Raw genomic sequence first — 16,486 nt, forward strand, 5'->3', positions numbered from 1 at the left:
GCGTTCTTTTGTACCATTCGTGAATTGGCCTCTCTACGAGGTTGGACAATTCCTCCATAAGCCAACTGTCTTATTCTTGGTCGTGCACTTCTGCAGTATGCCAAGTCTGCCACTAGCGTCGGGACGCTGGTGGAAGTATTCATCATGCTCCTCCAATTTGTTAGCAATGGCGTAAGATAACATCTCATCACATTCTAAAAAGGTCAACGAAAAACAGTCAGGCCCCACCGTGGTTTGTCGGCAAAGTAGTCTGCGATTAGCTGTTCGAGCTACGCGTGCTCTCCGAAGACTAGCTCCCGATTGAGGATTGACCTAGGTAACTGTTCTTCCTGTTGTTGCCGTCATTGCTGCATTAACCTCTCGTAATACTGCATACCATAGTCCAACATGGCTTGTTCTAAGGCACCCGTAAGATCGACACCTTCGAGATTCATTTGGAGTAGATTTTGGGAAAAATAGGAAGAGATAGGCCGACTGCTGAGCCCACTCTGGCTCAGCCGCACCACCCAGGGGGCGAGCCGCCCTCTTTAACCTTGGTTTCTCTTGATATATCAACTTGTTGCCACGTATCTGCGTGAAAATGCCGTGGCGTTCATAATTGTACCACAAAACTATATCGAGAAAAATGTCAAATTCTGGAAGTTTAACACTCACCTGTTCTCGTTTTACAGGATCCTTGAAGGCTGAATCAATGACGTCCTTTGTTGGAACAATCTTCCATTTAGGAATGACGTCTTCGACTCTAGTTAAAAGGCTGATGGTTATAGGGTGTGGCTTCACCTTCTCCGATATCTAACAATTTCACAACAAAAGCGAAACCAAAATCAACACAAGTGAGTCTCTGCTGTATGTCGGTACACAGTATTACTAAATATGCACAAAGACATGGACCAAACACTAAAGTTCGATATCTCTGTTGACAAATTGAAACGCATTGCACGACCTTGCACATAGGAGCGACTAGAATGGCACCATCCCAAAAACTAGCATCTTTCTTGTGTATTAGCAGAGCAACTGCGCCTCCCATTGATTCTCCGTATAAGAATCTTCTCTTTCTCTTATACTCTTCCCGTGCTGAAATATTCAAGAAAACCATTATTGCTTATTACTATTGAAGAGGATTCTCAAGTGTGAAATATAATTAGCAATCAGGTTCGTTCCATATATCTCTACAAACTAATCAATTCCATCCTCCCTGATTCATGATTTTTTACCACCAGAGTTCGGTGACTCACCACAGACCGACTTGAAATATTCACTGCAGTCGTTAACAATATTGTCGAACCTCTTGATGTAACATCGAGCACCTGAGGACTGTCCGTGGCCTTCGTAATCAATTCCAAACACAGCATAGCCATGATTCGACAGTTCAACCCCAACACCTAACGATCAAAACAATAAAAGGATAAAATTATTCAATTGGAACTTAAAAAGTGCAATTCATGTTATAGTTCTAATACAATCACTACTAGAGTAACTTTACACCGATACAAGTCTTAAGGAATCATATCCTGGCATCGCCTAAATCAACAAAGTGCAGCCATGATGAAACAACGAACACACACCTCCATAAATATATATCGGTAGAGAACATCAGTTAGGTAAACCTAATAACCAAACAATGAAAATTTCTTGGTCAAGTAGCAATCGACATTCTAACCTCGCACTAATAGTAGTACCTTTACCATGCTAAATGACTGAAATAGATAAGTCTTTTGGCATACAATCGACTAACCGGTTCTTGCACTTACGATTAAGGTATCGAGTTATTTACTACATTTGCAACACAATTTCCAAGTTCATCCAAGTTAAATAAAAATATCAAACAAACAACAGATTTAAGCAGAATTCTATGATGGAAACAAACAACACTCACATGTTTCTACACACATCATTCAATTATGAAAACTGATTGTTCTAATGTGAGATAAAATTACCTTTCATGAAGTTACCACATTCCATGCCATAACCTGCAATCCATTCATTACCATCATTTAAAATGAAAAACATTGATGAAGAAAACACATTAGAATGAGTTTGTATGTGAGAGAGAGAGAGAGTGGAGAAACCATGGCAGAGAAAAACCAGAGCTTTTGGAGAAGAAATAGGCAACCATTTGCAAGTAAACAGCTCCACCCCTCTAGAATTCGTTATATACTCCTAAAATTCAACACAAAAACAAGCTCATGTCAACAAAATTCTCGAAGCATTTAGCCAAAAAAAAAAAAGAAAGAAGAATCAAACAAAAGGCCACCTCACAATATATAACATCCATCTAGATCCAATTTTACCGGATCAAAACACAAACATATTTTGACTTGAGACTAGAAAATAAGCAAAATTATTTTTCAACTATGAAGAAAGTGGATAAGGCACGAGCAAATGAGGCGGTTTGATTGATGTGGTTGTATTATTTGGTTTTGATTAAAATGAAGTTGGAAAAGTTCCAAATCCTGTGCTTGGGGTTACGTGTAGACAAAAATGGCAATATAATAGAATATTTATATGAATATGATGGGGATGCATGTGGGGTGAATCATTGGAATTGAGGATGAAGATTCAGACACCCATTCTTCTTTATCCTCCTCTCGCTCTCTCTTCATCACGTTTTTCGAAATAAATAATATTAAAAGTTTAAGAGACGAAAGTCAAACAGAATGCACAATATTTGAAGAAAAATATTGCAAGGTAAACAGTCCCCAAAATTGGGAAATATCAGCTCTGACGAGGAAACAAAGAACAATTATTAATGCATCAATGGAAGAAGGCTGATGTTCAGACCCTTCTGTAAGGATGGTGGCTTTACATCATTATAGAGAATGGAGGTGAACAATTGCATACCTGTTCTACACTGCCATTGGTCTGCTCCAGAGCTTTCTGCAATTCAGTGGGTAACTAAAATCAATGATGGTTAATGTAACAGAGGTAATCTAGGAATACAAATGATAGAACCACGAGAAGCTTCTCACAAGGGTATCCGCTTGGTACCAATACAAGTATACAACTATACTTTTGCCATGTTAACTTAACAAGGAAGAACACTTAGAAAATGTACTGAATCTAAAGCTAATCTTATACTCCCTCCGTCCCCGATTAGGAGTCACAGTTTGACCGGGCACGGGTTTTAAGAAATGTAAAGAAAAGTTGGTTGAAAAGTTAGTGGAATGTGGGACCCACCTTTTTATATTAGTTTTATAATAAAATGTGAGTGAAGTGAGGTAGTGGAATGTGGGACCTACTTATCATTTATGGTAAAAATGAAATGTGACTCTTAATTGGGGATGGAGCGAAATGGAAAAGTATGACTCTTAATGAGGGACGGAGGGAGTAATTAAATTGAGTTGAAAATTATAATATCAACAGCCAATGTTTATAATATATAAATATTAGTTCCTTCCGTCTCGGATAATTCGGGTCCCTTTAACCGTGCACGGATTTTAAGAATTGTAATGAAAAGTGGGTTGAAAAAGTTTGTGGAATGTGGGTCCCACCTTTATATATTAGTTTTATAATAAAATGTGAGTAGGAATGAGTTAGTGGAATATGGGGTCCACTACCAAAAATGGTACTCCCTCCGTCCCAGATAATTCGGGTCACTTTGACCGGGCACGGGTTTTAAGAATTGTAATGAAAAATGGGTTGAAAAAGTTAGTGGAACGTGGGTCCTACCTTTATATATTAGTTTTATAATAAAATGTGAGTAAAAATGAGTTAGTGGAATATGGGGCCCACTACCAAAAATGGTAAAAGTGAAATGGGACAAATTATGTGGGACGAACCGAAATGGAAAATTGGAACAAATTATCCGGGACGGAGGGAGTAAAAGTGAAATGAGACAAATTATGTGGGACGGACCGAAATGGAAAACTGAGACGAATTATCTGGGACGGAGGGAGTAGTTAGAAATGAGCATTTTCCTAAAACACGTGCCGAAAATCAGCCATTCACTTTGACTAGGACGAAGAAAGTATATATTTATTGGAGTTAACTAAAATATTAAAGGAATATAAAACAAAGCTACGGTCACATTGTAGGCAACTATCAACATTAAATATTTCATTTGTTGTGCTCCGAATCTCTTAATATAGTAGTAAATCGTAATTTACTGTAGGAAGAATTGTTTAATTTGTTAAACTGAGATTTTATTTCATTATTATCTACAACGTGACGTCATTTTAGCTGATGACCGATCGTTTCACCTAGGTTATCAATAGTTCAGTTACAAAACCAAAACATATTAATGGTTCAACCATTTATAGACAATGTTAAAATTGATATTCAAAATCTGAAATCGGCCAAGATTTACCAAAATTTTGTTGTGCCAACGCAACCATTCTTATTGCTATCGGGGAAGCAGAACAATGTCTGATTAGAAACATAACTCGTAGGATTCGACACAGTGAAAAAAGATTGTCACCATCTTCAAAAGGTTAAGTTGTAAAAATCATATGATTCGACATAGTGAAAAAGACTCTCACCAACTTCGAAAGGTTTTGCAATGAAGCTTCACAAAGAACGATAGTTGATAAGAGTTTCAAATATCGCTATTAATAATATTTTCCAAATCGTATAAACGGCTATATGAGAGATCATTATTGAAATCAAACAACTATTATAGGAATGCAACAGGTTGATAGAGTGGTATATTGATGTGACGAAAATTTTCGGTGTTATTATTATTGAAAGATCATTATTTCTTCCTACATATTCAGAGAATTATTCTATTTTTGTGAATGTAAACAAAAATATAAGCCTATGAGGCTATGATATGATAATGACCCTAGCTTAGTACGTGTATTTTGGAACATGGGTCGTCGACGCAGATTTTTTTTCGGTAGAGGTTGAATTTTTTAATTTTGAAAATTATAATTTTTGTAAGATAATTTTAAATTTTAAATGGTTGTAAAATGAGTTTATTTTAATTGAAAATAATTGGACATCGAAACGACAAAATGCAATTAGGTCTTGGTTTTAGCTATTTTTAAACTATAACCATAAATATTTTGTAGGTGATGGAGTATATATAGCAGTACCTTGAACAAAAATGTACAACATATAATAAAAGAATCCAAGGCAAATTGAATACCACTTTCCGAATTTTGAGAGAGAGGACCACTAAATTAAATATCCCTTTCCGAGTTTTAATTTATCACTATAATATATATAAAAATATTGTAAACACACTGTAATATTTTGGGTTTGTCAGTGTCACTACTAAATAAATATTGACACAATCAAATATCCCCACTCCATATTTTATCAGACAAAAATTATTCTAAGTAACAAGAATTCTAGATGTTGGTGTAAAAATAACAAAACAAAATAAAGAAAGGAGTTAAAAAAAAAATACATGGAACAAAAAAAACGGAGACGACAGAAAATATACGAGGTTCCGCGTGTAAAAAAGGTCTCAACAAAAACATTAAATCATACAGTAGGTAAGTACGTTGAGACATTTGGTTCGGTGTGCACGTGTGATATCCTTGTCGCGTATCACATAACTGTCGTTTATTTTATCTAAAAGATAACACAAGCAATAAAGAAGAAAAGGAACATAATGATTTAATGTCTAAAGCAAATTAGGAAAAAATTAGACCATCTCGAATAAATAAAAAATTAATGTAATAAGTTCTTTTTCCGCAATAAAAACATGAAAACATACAGTAGGTAAACACGTTTGGACATTTAGTTCGGTATGCACGTGTGATATCCTTGTCGCGTATCATATAATAGTCGTTTATTTTATCTAAAAGATAACACAAGCAATAAAAAAGAAAAGAAACATAATGATTTAATGTCTAAAATAAATTAGGAAAAAATTAAGACCATCTTTAGTGAATTGGGACAAAGATGAAATAAATTATTTTTTCCACAACTTATCTTCAATGTGCACCCACAACTTAAAATCACTTGACCCAATCAAACATTCCCACACTATATTAAACAAGAAATATTCGAGTACCAATAATTCTAGATGTTGGTGTGAAAATAACAAAACAAAAGGAATACAAAAATAAAAAATTGGTAAATATATGTGGAATATAAAAAAAGGAGAGGATATAATAGGAAGGTGAGCTAGGTAGGGGAAAGCGGAAACCAGAGTGTAGTCCACAAATTCCGCCGACGCAAATAAAAAAGGCTGGGGCCCACACGATAGCAGCCGGCGGATGGCTCGACATCCGTGGACCCCACCGCCTCCTGTCGGCCTCCCGCTCTCCCACACACTTCTTGCTCCCCCTCCCTTCCCAAATTACAAATATGCCCATCCCTATTTAAAATCGTTGAGAAAATGTATTTAAATTTGATAAAAGTTTAGGCATGTCCCACAAGTTAATTAATTAATAAAAAAATGTAAAATTATGTATAGGAATGAGTTGGTGGAATATGTGGTCTACCACCAAAAATGGTACTCCCTCCGTCTCAGATAATTTGGGTCACTTTGATCGGCACGGGTTTTAATACCGTTTAAAAATTGACGGAATTGGACCAATTGCAATCCAAGTTGAAAAGTTCAGGATGCAAAATTTCAAAAGATAAAGTATAAGACCAAAATCATAAAGAGCATATATTCAGGACTAATTTTACCATTTGCTCTGAATTTTAATTTACTCTGTATATTTACTCTAACTTTAAAATAGACCTAACAAAGTACTAAGTTTGATTTTATTCGAAAATAACAATCGACCACATGTAATGTATATTGTTTTAGAATTTCAATCTAATAATGTCATTTTTGTTGATTTTAAGTGAATATGATGTTATCATGTTATGACAATAATGTTTAATATTGATGTTTTGTTCAAAAATATTTTGAAAATGTTAATACGAACTAAAATTTAATTAATCTCCATATTTGCCGACAATTTGCCATTAATTTCAGTATGATTCATCAATGAATGTGAACTACTAAATCTCTAAAATTCGGATTAGCCCCTCCTCCCTTTTGAGAAAATATAAATTAAATGCAAAAGATCATTATAATCATTAAATAAAGAGGCTGTTTTCAAAACGGGCGCATTATTGGCGAAAGCGGCGAGAAACTAATCCCATAATTATTTTTCACAAAAAAGAATTCGCGCAAGCATATTTATATAGTGGGCGGCAGCTAAAAGCAACACGTGCCGTCCACCTTCGGCACGACATGTACCCCGTCAACACGGAATTCGGAGCTCCCCCGGGCCCACACCCTCTCCCATTTCGCCGTCGGCGCTCTCTACTGCTTTTTAATTAATCTCTACTGCTTTTTAATTAATCGTATAAAAAATATCGATATGAAATTATAAAATTTAAAAAAAAAATCACTGCTTTTTTGACTACTCTCCCCTTTTATTCAATTATTCTCTCATTTCAATTTATTTTCCAGCTGGAATAAACGAATGAAATTATCTGAAACGAGACTAATATTATTCACGAATCTAACAGAATTCAACAACATTTCTTAGATCTGATGCGAAAATTGAATCAGCTACATCAATTTTTTTTTATCTCTGTTTTTTTTCCCCAAAAACAACAAAACGGAATTAATCAAACCCTAATCGCCGCCGGCGGCGGTTGAAACAACCGGAGAGGTTAATTACTCTCAGCTGCAAAAAAGCAAGGGTTCCTTTCTTCAATTTTCAAATCTATTTACAGAAATCGAACGTCAGTTATTATCTCCGGCGCCGGAATCAGCTCAATCCTCGATCGGCGGCGGCATGTTCAGATCGAGATCCAGGCCGCGCTTCGCCTCCGCGCCGTCAAAATTGTTCTCGTCCACCACCGACGAGGTGTCGGACTCGCTCCTCGCCCCGCCGCCGCGGCCGTACCCGATCCCGTACGCCGCCGCCGCCGCCGGATCGAAGAGGATCACCGGCTGCCCGTTCGGCAGCACCGCCATCGTCCGCACGAACCGGTAGCCTCCGACCGGAGCGGCGCCGGCGACTGTCACCGCCCGATCCGGCGCCGCGCCGAGGCGGCGCGTGAGATCCAGCTCCACCGGAGCCCCGCGCGCGCTCAGATCCGCGCTGGACGACTCCACCGTGCTGCTCTGGCTGGGGCTGTGCACGACGACGGCATTGGCGGGGAAATTCGTCTTCGCCTTCGCGCCGCGGAACTCGCGCGCCGCCGCGTCGTAGGCACGCGCGGCCTCCTCGGCGGTGTCGAACGTGCCGAGCCAGACGCGCGATTTCTTCCCCGGATCGCGGATTTCGGCCGCGTAGCGGCCCCACGGCCGCTTCCTGACGCCGCGGTAGTGCACCTCCTTGGCGCCGGTAGCCTTGGCGCCTCCGATCGCCTTGTCCTTCATCGCCATCTCCGATTAATTTTTTTTTTTTTTTTTTTTTTTCTTCTTCTTCGCGCTCTGCCTAAAAACAGGCGGCGGAATTTTCAATTGAAACGCTGCGTTTTGAGGGAGGGAGAGAGAGTGAATTGAGAGGAGGTGTGGTTTCGGTTTGGGGAAACGGGCGTTTAAATAGGGGGAAATGGAGGGGTAGGGGGTGGCGCGGTCAACGAGGGATTTGACTGGGGGCGCCGCCCAATTAATTAGAGAGTATGTATGTGTATGTGTGTGTGTGTATTTGTACGTACGGCTGTGTGTGAGAGAGAAAATGAGAAATGCGGGTGTGGGGTCCACAGGAGGGAGGGCGACGTGGCACGCGGTGGGGGAAGAAGACAAGAGCGCCAAAGACGTTGATGTGCCGGCAATTAGCATTGTATGCGGCCGCTGTTTTTGGGAGATTTAGATTTACGCAAATATATTAATTTAGTGATTAAATGGAAAATGATGTCTTACTTGTAATTATGTGGAGGGTTGTATATTTTGACTAATGTATTATGAATTGTAATTTCCTTGTGATTCCACCAAATTCAGTCTTATCCTGAAGATATAAAATATACTCTATACGACAAACCAATCATAAATCGAACATATGACGCTTAAGTCATTAATGTTACTACATCCAAATTGTTCGAATCTTATTTCATTTTGGATCATCCGAGTCATACTTTTATGATAAAAAATAAATAATTGGCTTTTATTTAATTTAATTTAATATAATTTTATGTCAAATCTAATATTTTACTATTTTTTTCATATGTTATTTTTTTATCATTTCAATTTTATTATTTTAGTTTATTTGATTTTAGTTTTCTAAACGCAATTTTCTTAAATTCATATTATTTCTAAGACAAACTTTAGATAATAGTTTGAGATATTGACAGTATAAGATTTTGGTTAATTAATGAAATATGAAAGAAATGATTAAATGGAAAATGATTTCTTACTTGTAATTTGACTAATGTAATTTCCTTGTAATTCTAGATTCAGCCTTATCCTGAATATAAAATAAACTCCATGCGACAAACCAATCATAAATCGCGCAAGTGAGTTCTCGAAGGCACACGTGTAGCGTTGCAATGTAGAACTTATAATGCTCAAGTTATTAATGTTACTACATCCCGAATTGTTCGAATCTTATTTCATTTTGGATAATTTATGTCAAAAATAAAAAATAATTGTCTTTTGTGTAATTTAATTTTATGTCAAATCTCATATTTTATTTTTTCAAGCGTTACTCTTTTTTATCATTTCTATTTTATTATTTTATTTTAATTTACTAAACACAACTTTCTTAAATTCATATTATTTCTAACGAAAACATTTTAAATAATAGTATGAGACGGTCGCAATATATGATTTTGGTTAATTAATGAAATATGAAAGAAATAATTACAATGAGCTCCAAATATATAACGGCAAAGTATTGTAGTCTTGATACTTATCTCAAGTACAAATACATACTAATTCAGTCATTCACAGTTGATAAAATACAGCTAGCCTAATGATGGTTTTAAATTTTTAATATTGGAAAACAAGAGTTAATGAAAAATTGGATATGGGATAAAAGAAAATAAAGACTATTAGAGTATTTTAATGGCTAATAAGCACATTTTGTAGACGATCGAAAATAGAAAAGTACTGTATATTATTAGTTGCTGACGGAGGTAATAGGAGTATATATCATTAACAAAGTAATGAAATTATATTAGGTAATGATAGTAAAAAAGCATTCGGAAAAAAAAGTAGTACTATAACTATTTAAATGTAATTATAGAATGAATACTTGAATTAATTACGAAATGGATTAGACTTTTTTGTCAATTTTAAATGGCAAATGATTAATTATTCGTAATTATTGATGTTTTGATTAATGTATTTTGAATTAATTATGAATTCTGATTTTCTTATAATTCCAAATTCAGCCTTATCCTGAATATGGATAAAATATAATCCGTACGACAAACCGATCACAAATCACGTAAATGAGTTCTCGAAGGCACACGTGTAGCGTTACAACGTAGAACTTATCATGCTTAAGTTACTAAAATTACTGCATCCCAAATTATTTGAATCTTATTTCATTTTGGATTATCCTATAAATTATTTTATTATGCCACAAATAAAATATCTAGTACTTTCTAATATTTTATATTTTTCCTACTTTATTCCTTTTTTTCATTCCTATATTATTCCTTTTTTTCATTCCTATATTATTATCTCTCGTTTATTTTATTAGACATAATTGTCTTACAAATTCATATTCCCAAAAAAACAGTTTAAATAATAATAGTATGAGAGAGTGGTAGTATGTGATTTTGGTTAATTAATGCAATATGAAAGAAATAATTACAATACCAACGGATTATATCGCAGTTGGCAGTGCGGAGCTGAGGCAATCATGAGGTCACGGGTTTAAATCCCGCCATCCGCTAGGAGATTTTCGACTTTAATCTGTAAATTCACCGGTCAAGCAGTATTAGGCGGATTCCGCCGAAAACAGATCGATACAATCATACATCTGTGGTCAAATAAATAAATAAAAATAATAGTATAGTAGTAGTAGAAGTAATAATTACAGTGAACTCCAAACATATAACGGCAAAGTCGTGTAAACTTGATACTTATCTCATGTAATACATACTAATTCAGACATTCAGAGTTGATAAAGATACAGCTAGTACTTTACTAATGATGCTTTTTATAATCGAAAATAAGAGTTATTATGGAAATTAGATATACAGGGTAATTAAATTAAAAGAAAAGGTTTTAGAATATTTTTAGTGGATAATAAGCATATTTTATAGAGAGAAAAACTTACCAAATACCAAATATATATAATTACTAACTTTGGTAAATGATAAAAAAGCATTCAGACAAAAGATAAAACGTAGTAGTTATAACTATATAAATGATTTTCATAATTATAGAATGAGTACTTGAATTAATTTAAAAATAGATTAGATTTATTTTGTCAAATTCAACAATCATTTTAGTGAAATCTTTAATCTGAAATAGTTAGAGTAAGAACGTCTATCTATAAAATAGCAACATTAAGAATTAGTATCTCAAAATTATTATCCTTCAATAAATTAATTCTATAACAAGCCCAGATGTACAGCGATGTATTTGTTGGAATACTGCATATTATTTTTTATTTTCCTTAAGTGAGATGGTGGAATATTTGGGAAAGTATTTGGACTAATATAAATACGAATTAACATTTTTGTATAGTACTATAGTAAACTAGGACTAATACCGAAGACTTGGTCAATTGAGTAATTTTTCTCACAAATTTCACGTTTTTTTAAAGCAAGATTTAGTTATAGCTTTATTTCATAAGTTGTGATTTCGTTTAAATATAAAATTCATGGTAAGGCAGTGTGCATTGAATATTTTTTTTAACAATAATATGCAACCTATTTAAGCGTATAAAAATTTGATCTTTTAACAATACAGTAACATATTTGAAATTATATTTGTATGAACTTATCAAATCGATATAATAATTCAATGCAAGTATTTATAGAATGTAGAAATTAAATACAAATTGCCTCTTATATTTTTGTCTACTTTTTGACTGGTTAAACGAAAAGCTGGCTAGGGAGAATTTTGCAATTCTAGCCTCTCAATTTAATAATATATACTGATAATAATAATATCGTACAAAATTAATGAATTTTGACATTTATTATATAATTTGGTAAAACCATCGCATTCATAAAGTGTTTTGAATATAGTAAAATCATGTAAAACTTCCATTGGATATCATTTAAATATATGAGATTTTTTAAAAGAGTAGATACAATAAATGAAATAAATAATTGGAGGGGTGGAACACACGGCAAAATACGAGGAAATACCAATTTCTCTCTCATGATTTAATAATAAGCCGTCTTTGCATTAGCTTCCAATTAACTCGTACTCAATCCACATTGTATTATCGACTTTCATAGTGCGATAATTGGAAAGTTACTTTATAATAAATATACATTTAAAAGTAATAAAGGTATATAACCACAACGACCATCACGATAAAGACTATCAAACACAATTTAGTTGGTAAAATATTATTTCATTAGAAAAAAAAAAGATAGAGATTTAAAAAACGACATTATTTCACCAAGGAAAAAAAAGAAAAATTAGAAAAATATTTATTTTAATAAAACTCGTCGTTTTGAACATCATCATTAATTAGGCAATATATTAATGGATAAAACAATTTAGAAAAATTAAATTTCATAATTTAATAGTCTAATTTTATATGTTATAGAACATATTAGAGTTTGACTAAAACTTAAAAATTTAGTAACCTTAAATCTTTCATGCAATCACTTCTTCTACATGCAATCTTCGAAACATTGAGCCTTTCAACATAAATAAGCACACCACATACACCATACCCTCCTCGTGTAGTTGTTTCCCAAATTCCTCTCTCCATTATTAGAAATTGAACTTTCTTTACTAATAAATTATAATGAAATACTTAAAATCTGTACATTCGACTCATACGCATTCATGAATCTCTACTCCTACTCAATCGTCACCGAGCTTATGCATCACTATGCCCGACTCATGAAGCTCAACCTCTACTCCGACAACAACATGTGTCATGTCATCGAGTCATGGGTGGTAAAGACCGAAGATAAAAAATGATACTAGCGCGGTCCACCAAAAGTAGTCTTGGTGGTGAACAACATGTGTTTTAATGTAAACTTGAGAGATACTAGAGTATCGTTAATAGAAAACGAGACTAACATCATTAGAAAAAGCAACTTACCAAAAATAAATAGAAACTAATATTGGTAGACCACCACAAACGAAACATCATGTAGTAATTCTTTGTGGACATAGGCAGGTAGTATGAACTTTACCAAAAAGTCAACTGTGGAATGCATAATAAGTTAAATTGTTAATATAAAAAATTGATTTAATAAAAACAATATAACTAAAATAAAACATTTAATAGGGAATGTCTCATGTAACCCATAAAAGTATCCACAATAGTGGAGATATTGACAGTTTGATTAGCGGTCGGCGTTGCAATAGACGTCGATCACTGCAGGCACAAACGAGATGTCGGGGAAGGGCCGTGGATCGACGGTTATACTGCAATGGGAACGATCAAATCGCCGATTGATCAGCAGTGAGATCGTTCCCCTACTATGAATGCTCTAGTAAGAGAAGGACTACCGTGTACAAAATTTTCAAACCATATTCAACCAGCAGCCACATATATCCATCTCCCAATACACCTGCGCCACGTGTCTGTTGGTCCTGTCTACGCGTCTCCCCAATTATGAGACACAATAATTATGAATTTGAAGAGAGCTTTGAATCAAAGACTTGGTCGTTGAGCCCTATTTCTAGATCTCAAGAATCTGTTAGGTAGGTTTATCTTTTTTCTATTATTTTAAAAAGTTTTTATAATAATGATTTAATTCGGATTTCACTATTTTTAATGCCACACACTACTTTCAGAAAGTAGGCTGCTAATAGTCGGTTAACCAACCTAATTAAAGATAAAATAAGAAAACTAGCAAGAAGGAGTACTTTTTACAGTTCTAAGTAAACAGACAATTTAGGATTGGTCAGAATTTTAAAATTAGTAAGAGCATTACCGATGGTCTCCTTAAAAACTCCCTTATTTCTCCCTAACTCTTGCCATATCAGCGCCAGCACCGATTTTCCCCGTGCAGCGCGCCGTGCATTCCCGTCCGGAATTTGGGGAGATCCTTCAGCCTATCATAGATGTTCCAATACTTGAAGCCCTTCGACAAGTACTGGCCACTATACCTCTGGATGGCCTCATCTCGGACCATGTGCTCGTTCTGGCCACTCGTCATGTTCGTCATCAAGTTAGAATATATACCGTTGAAATGGTCGCAGTCCCTCATGAGGCGCTCCCAATGCCGTGCGGATCGCCTCGCTGCCATGGTCCTTCATCGAGGCAGTCTTGTTGCTCGTGTACTTCTCCGCAACCCGCTCCCAGAACATGATCTCAGTCTGGTAGTTGCTGCGCTCCGCGTTCTGCGTCATGTCCGCCCAGCAGTTGGCTATCAGCTCGGACTCTTCCAGAGTGTAAGTAGTCCTTACCCGCTTCGGCTTCTCATCGGAAGCCGTATCAGTCGCAGCCGTCGACGCCGGCGCCTTCCCCTTCCCGCTCCTGGAAGGCGGCTCGGCGGGCGTTTCTTCCACCTCGTAGTCGTCCGTGCTGAGTGTCGGATCCGTTGTGTACGTCGCGTCCTGAGATCCTTCGTCGTCTGGGGTTGATCCAGGGGTGTCGAACAACGATGTGACTATCTGGGGGCGATACACATCGTCGGCTGGAGAGGGCATGCTGAGGGCAGACTGGAAGTACGGAGAAAGTCTGCGCACCGGAGGAGTCTGCAATGGGGACGGACCCGCATATGGATATTGGCCGGGAGGAGAACCCATCGACAACAACGAGTTCATCCACTGCTGATTTGTTTCATCAGTGGGGTTGGGAATTTGCGGACTCGGCTCTTTGCCCTTACCTTTTCGGGAATTTTTCCTACTTGAACTCATAATTTTGAAGATTGAAGATTGAGATAATGAGATTGAAAAATTGAGAGAATGAAGATTGTGTGTGATGAATGCCGGCGTTAATTTGGTAGAATTAACGCCGAAAAAATGCTGAAACACTCCCAACGGTCGGCGATTTTCGGCGAAAAATCCCCAAGTGTTATCGCCGGACCATTGGGAATGCTCTAAGACCATCTGCAAAGGTATTCTAAAACCTAAAACGAGATAGGTATTTAGCTTCAATAGTCCTAAAAAATCAATCTCATTTTCAGTTTTTGAGAAAAAAAAAATACCTATCTTTAGGTTTACACTAAATCAAAACTTAAAAGTTTTTCTAATTTTGTGAGTAAAAAAGATATAATTTAGAGAATATTCTTTTAAGTTTGAGTTTATAGTAAATGGTTGGAGTAAAATCAATATTTAGTGCGACATTTACACTAAAATGAGTTTGAGTTTAGTGGAATGGTTGGAGATGCTCTAACAACTCAATTTTTATTCGAATTCAAAATTTATTTTCATAAATGAACTCTAGATTCATTTACTCATGTCACACATAATTTATATAAAAAAAATTAATTCAATATAAAAGTAAAACTTACGTTAATCCAATATGTGATATTTATTTCCGGATGAAGAGTAGTTTTTGAGAGTCATGAAATTTTCTGTTTCGGAGGTTTAATTAATCCTATTTTTCTATCTTTGTTATATCTCCTTTATTTCAACTGTACTAAATTATTTTGAGGTTCGTTAACTTAATTTTGTTTTAAGTTGTTAATTAAATGTGTTATTTGGTCCTATCACTTCCGAAACGATGCCATTATAATATTATTGGAACAAAATAATAATTGTAATGTTTAAAAAGTCGAATACGAATTAATTTAGAGTATATTGATTTAATTAACAAATCTATATATTGGGCCCTTTAAAGTATTGGGCCTGTATCTTTCCCTCCTCGGCCCACTCAAAAATATGAATTACTTAGGGCTGAATTGGGTCATGGCATAGAATTTAATACCTACATATTAATTGCGAAACACACATGTCCAATATTTGTGTGATATCTTGTTTGGATATTGAAAGATTAATAATGTGTACAGTGTAGTTTAATTGTGTAGGTATATTTTGTCTTTTATGGAGTAACTAGTGTTAACCCACGTGCGATGCACAATAAAATATTTTTTTTATCACATATTTTTAAATTGTTAATTGATTAATTAAAATATGAAAATATAACTATATAAAATTTAAAAATAGAAAAATATACATATAATAAAAATTCAATAAATATATGCTCCTCGATGCATTTTACACTTAAAATCATAAAATTAAACATATTTGAAATGGAATCAAGGCAGACACAATTATTTGGACAACGATGAAGAGACTATATCAAGTGTTAGACACATTTAAAAAATATGTTTAAAACAATCCTTCATATTTCTCAACTAAAATAATGTATATCACACTTTTAACAAAATAATTGATGTATGTTATGTGAAATAATAAGAAAGTTTATAGGTTTGTTCTTTAGTGTATTTATAACCTGAACACACAAAGCGTTAATTATACATCCATTTCTCGGGTTAAGTCGGGATTCATTAAGTGTAAAAATCACCCGGCTCCTCC

The 16,486-nt window shown here is 35.2% G+C and overlaps 2 protein-coding genes across 2 annotated transcripts; both read right to left on the reverse strand.

Annotated features, from left to right (window-relative positions):
* Nucleotides 1–312: 312 nt before the first annotated feature.
* On the reverse strand, nt 313–2,859 carry LOC125188215 (caffeoylshikimate esterase-like). Its single transcript, XM_048084979.1, has 7 exons — nt 2,842–2,859; nt 2,070–2,160; nt 1,938–1,970; nt 1,236–1,382; nt 944–1,074; nt 655–792; nt 313–570 (listed from the first exon to the last, which is right to left on the reverse strand). The coding sequence occupies exons 3-7, from the start codon at nt 1,960–1,962 to the stop codon at nt 313–315; spliced, it is 699 nt and encodes a 232-aa protein (XP_047940936.1). The 5' UTR covers nt 1,963–1,970; nt 2,070–2,160; nt 2,842–2,859.
* A 4,523-nt stretch (nt 2,860–7,382) lies between these two features.
* On the reverse strand, nt 7,383–8,433 carry LOC125190225 (ethylene-responsive transcription factor 4-like). Its single transcript, XM_048087468.1, has one exon. It carries the CDS (start codon nt 8,288–8,290, stop codon nt 7,673–7,675), a length of 618 nt encoding a protein of 205 aa, XP_047943425.1. The 5' UTR covers nt 8,291–8,433; the 3' UTR covers nt 7,383–7,672.
* Nucleotides 8,434–16,486: the final 8,053 nt, after the last annotated feature.

The sequence above is a fragment of the Salvia hispanica genome, chromosome 5 (assembly GCF_023119035.1).
Source record: "Salvia hispanica cultivar TCC Black 2014 chromosome 5, UniMelb_Shisp_WGS_1.0, whole genome shotgun sequence".
Lineage (NCBI taxonomy): Eukaryota > Viridiplantae > Streptophyta > Magnoliopsida > Lamiales > Lamiaceae > Salvia > Salvia hispanica.

Coding starts and splice junctions, on each gene's coding strand:
- LOC125188215 (XM_048084979.1), bottom strand. CDS start 1,962: ATGGAATGTGGTAACTTCATGAAAG. Junction 1,383..1,937: donor ATGTGGTAACTTCATGAAAG/GTAATTTTATCT, acceptor TTTGATCGTTAG/GTGTTGGGGTTGAACTGTCG. Junction 793..943: donor TAGTCGCTCCTATGTGCAAG/GTCGTGCAATGC, acceptor TGAAATTGTTAG/ATATCGGAGAAGGTGAAGCC.
- LOC125190225 (XM_048087468.1), bottom strand. CDS start 8,290: ATGGCGATGAAGGACAAGGCGATCGGAGGCGCCAAGGCTACCGGCGCC.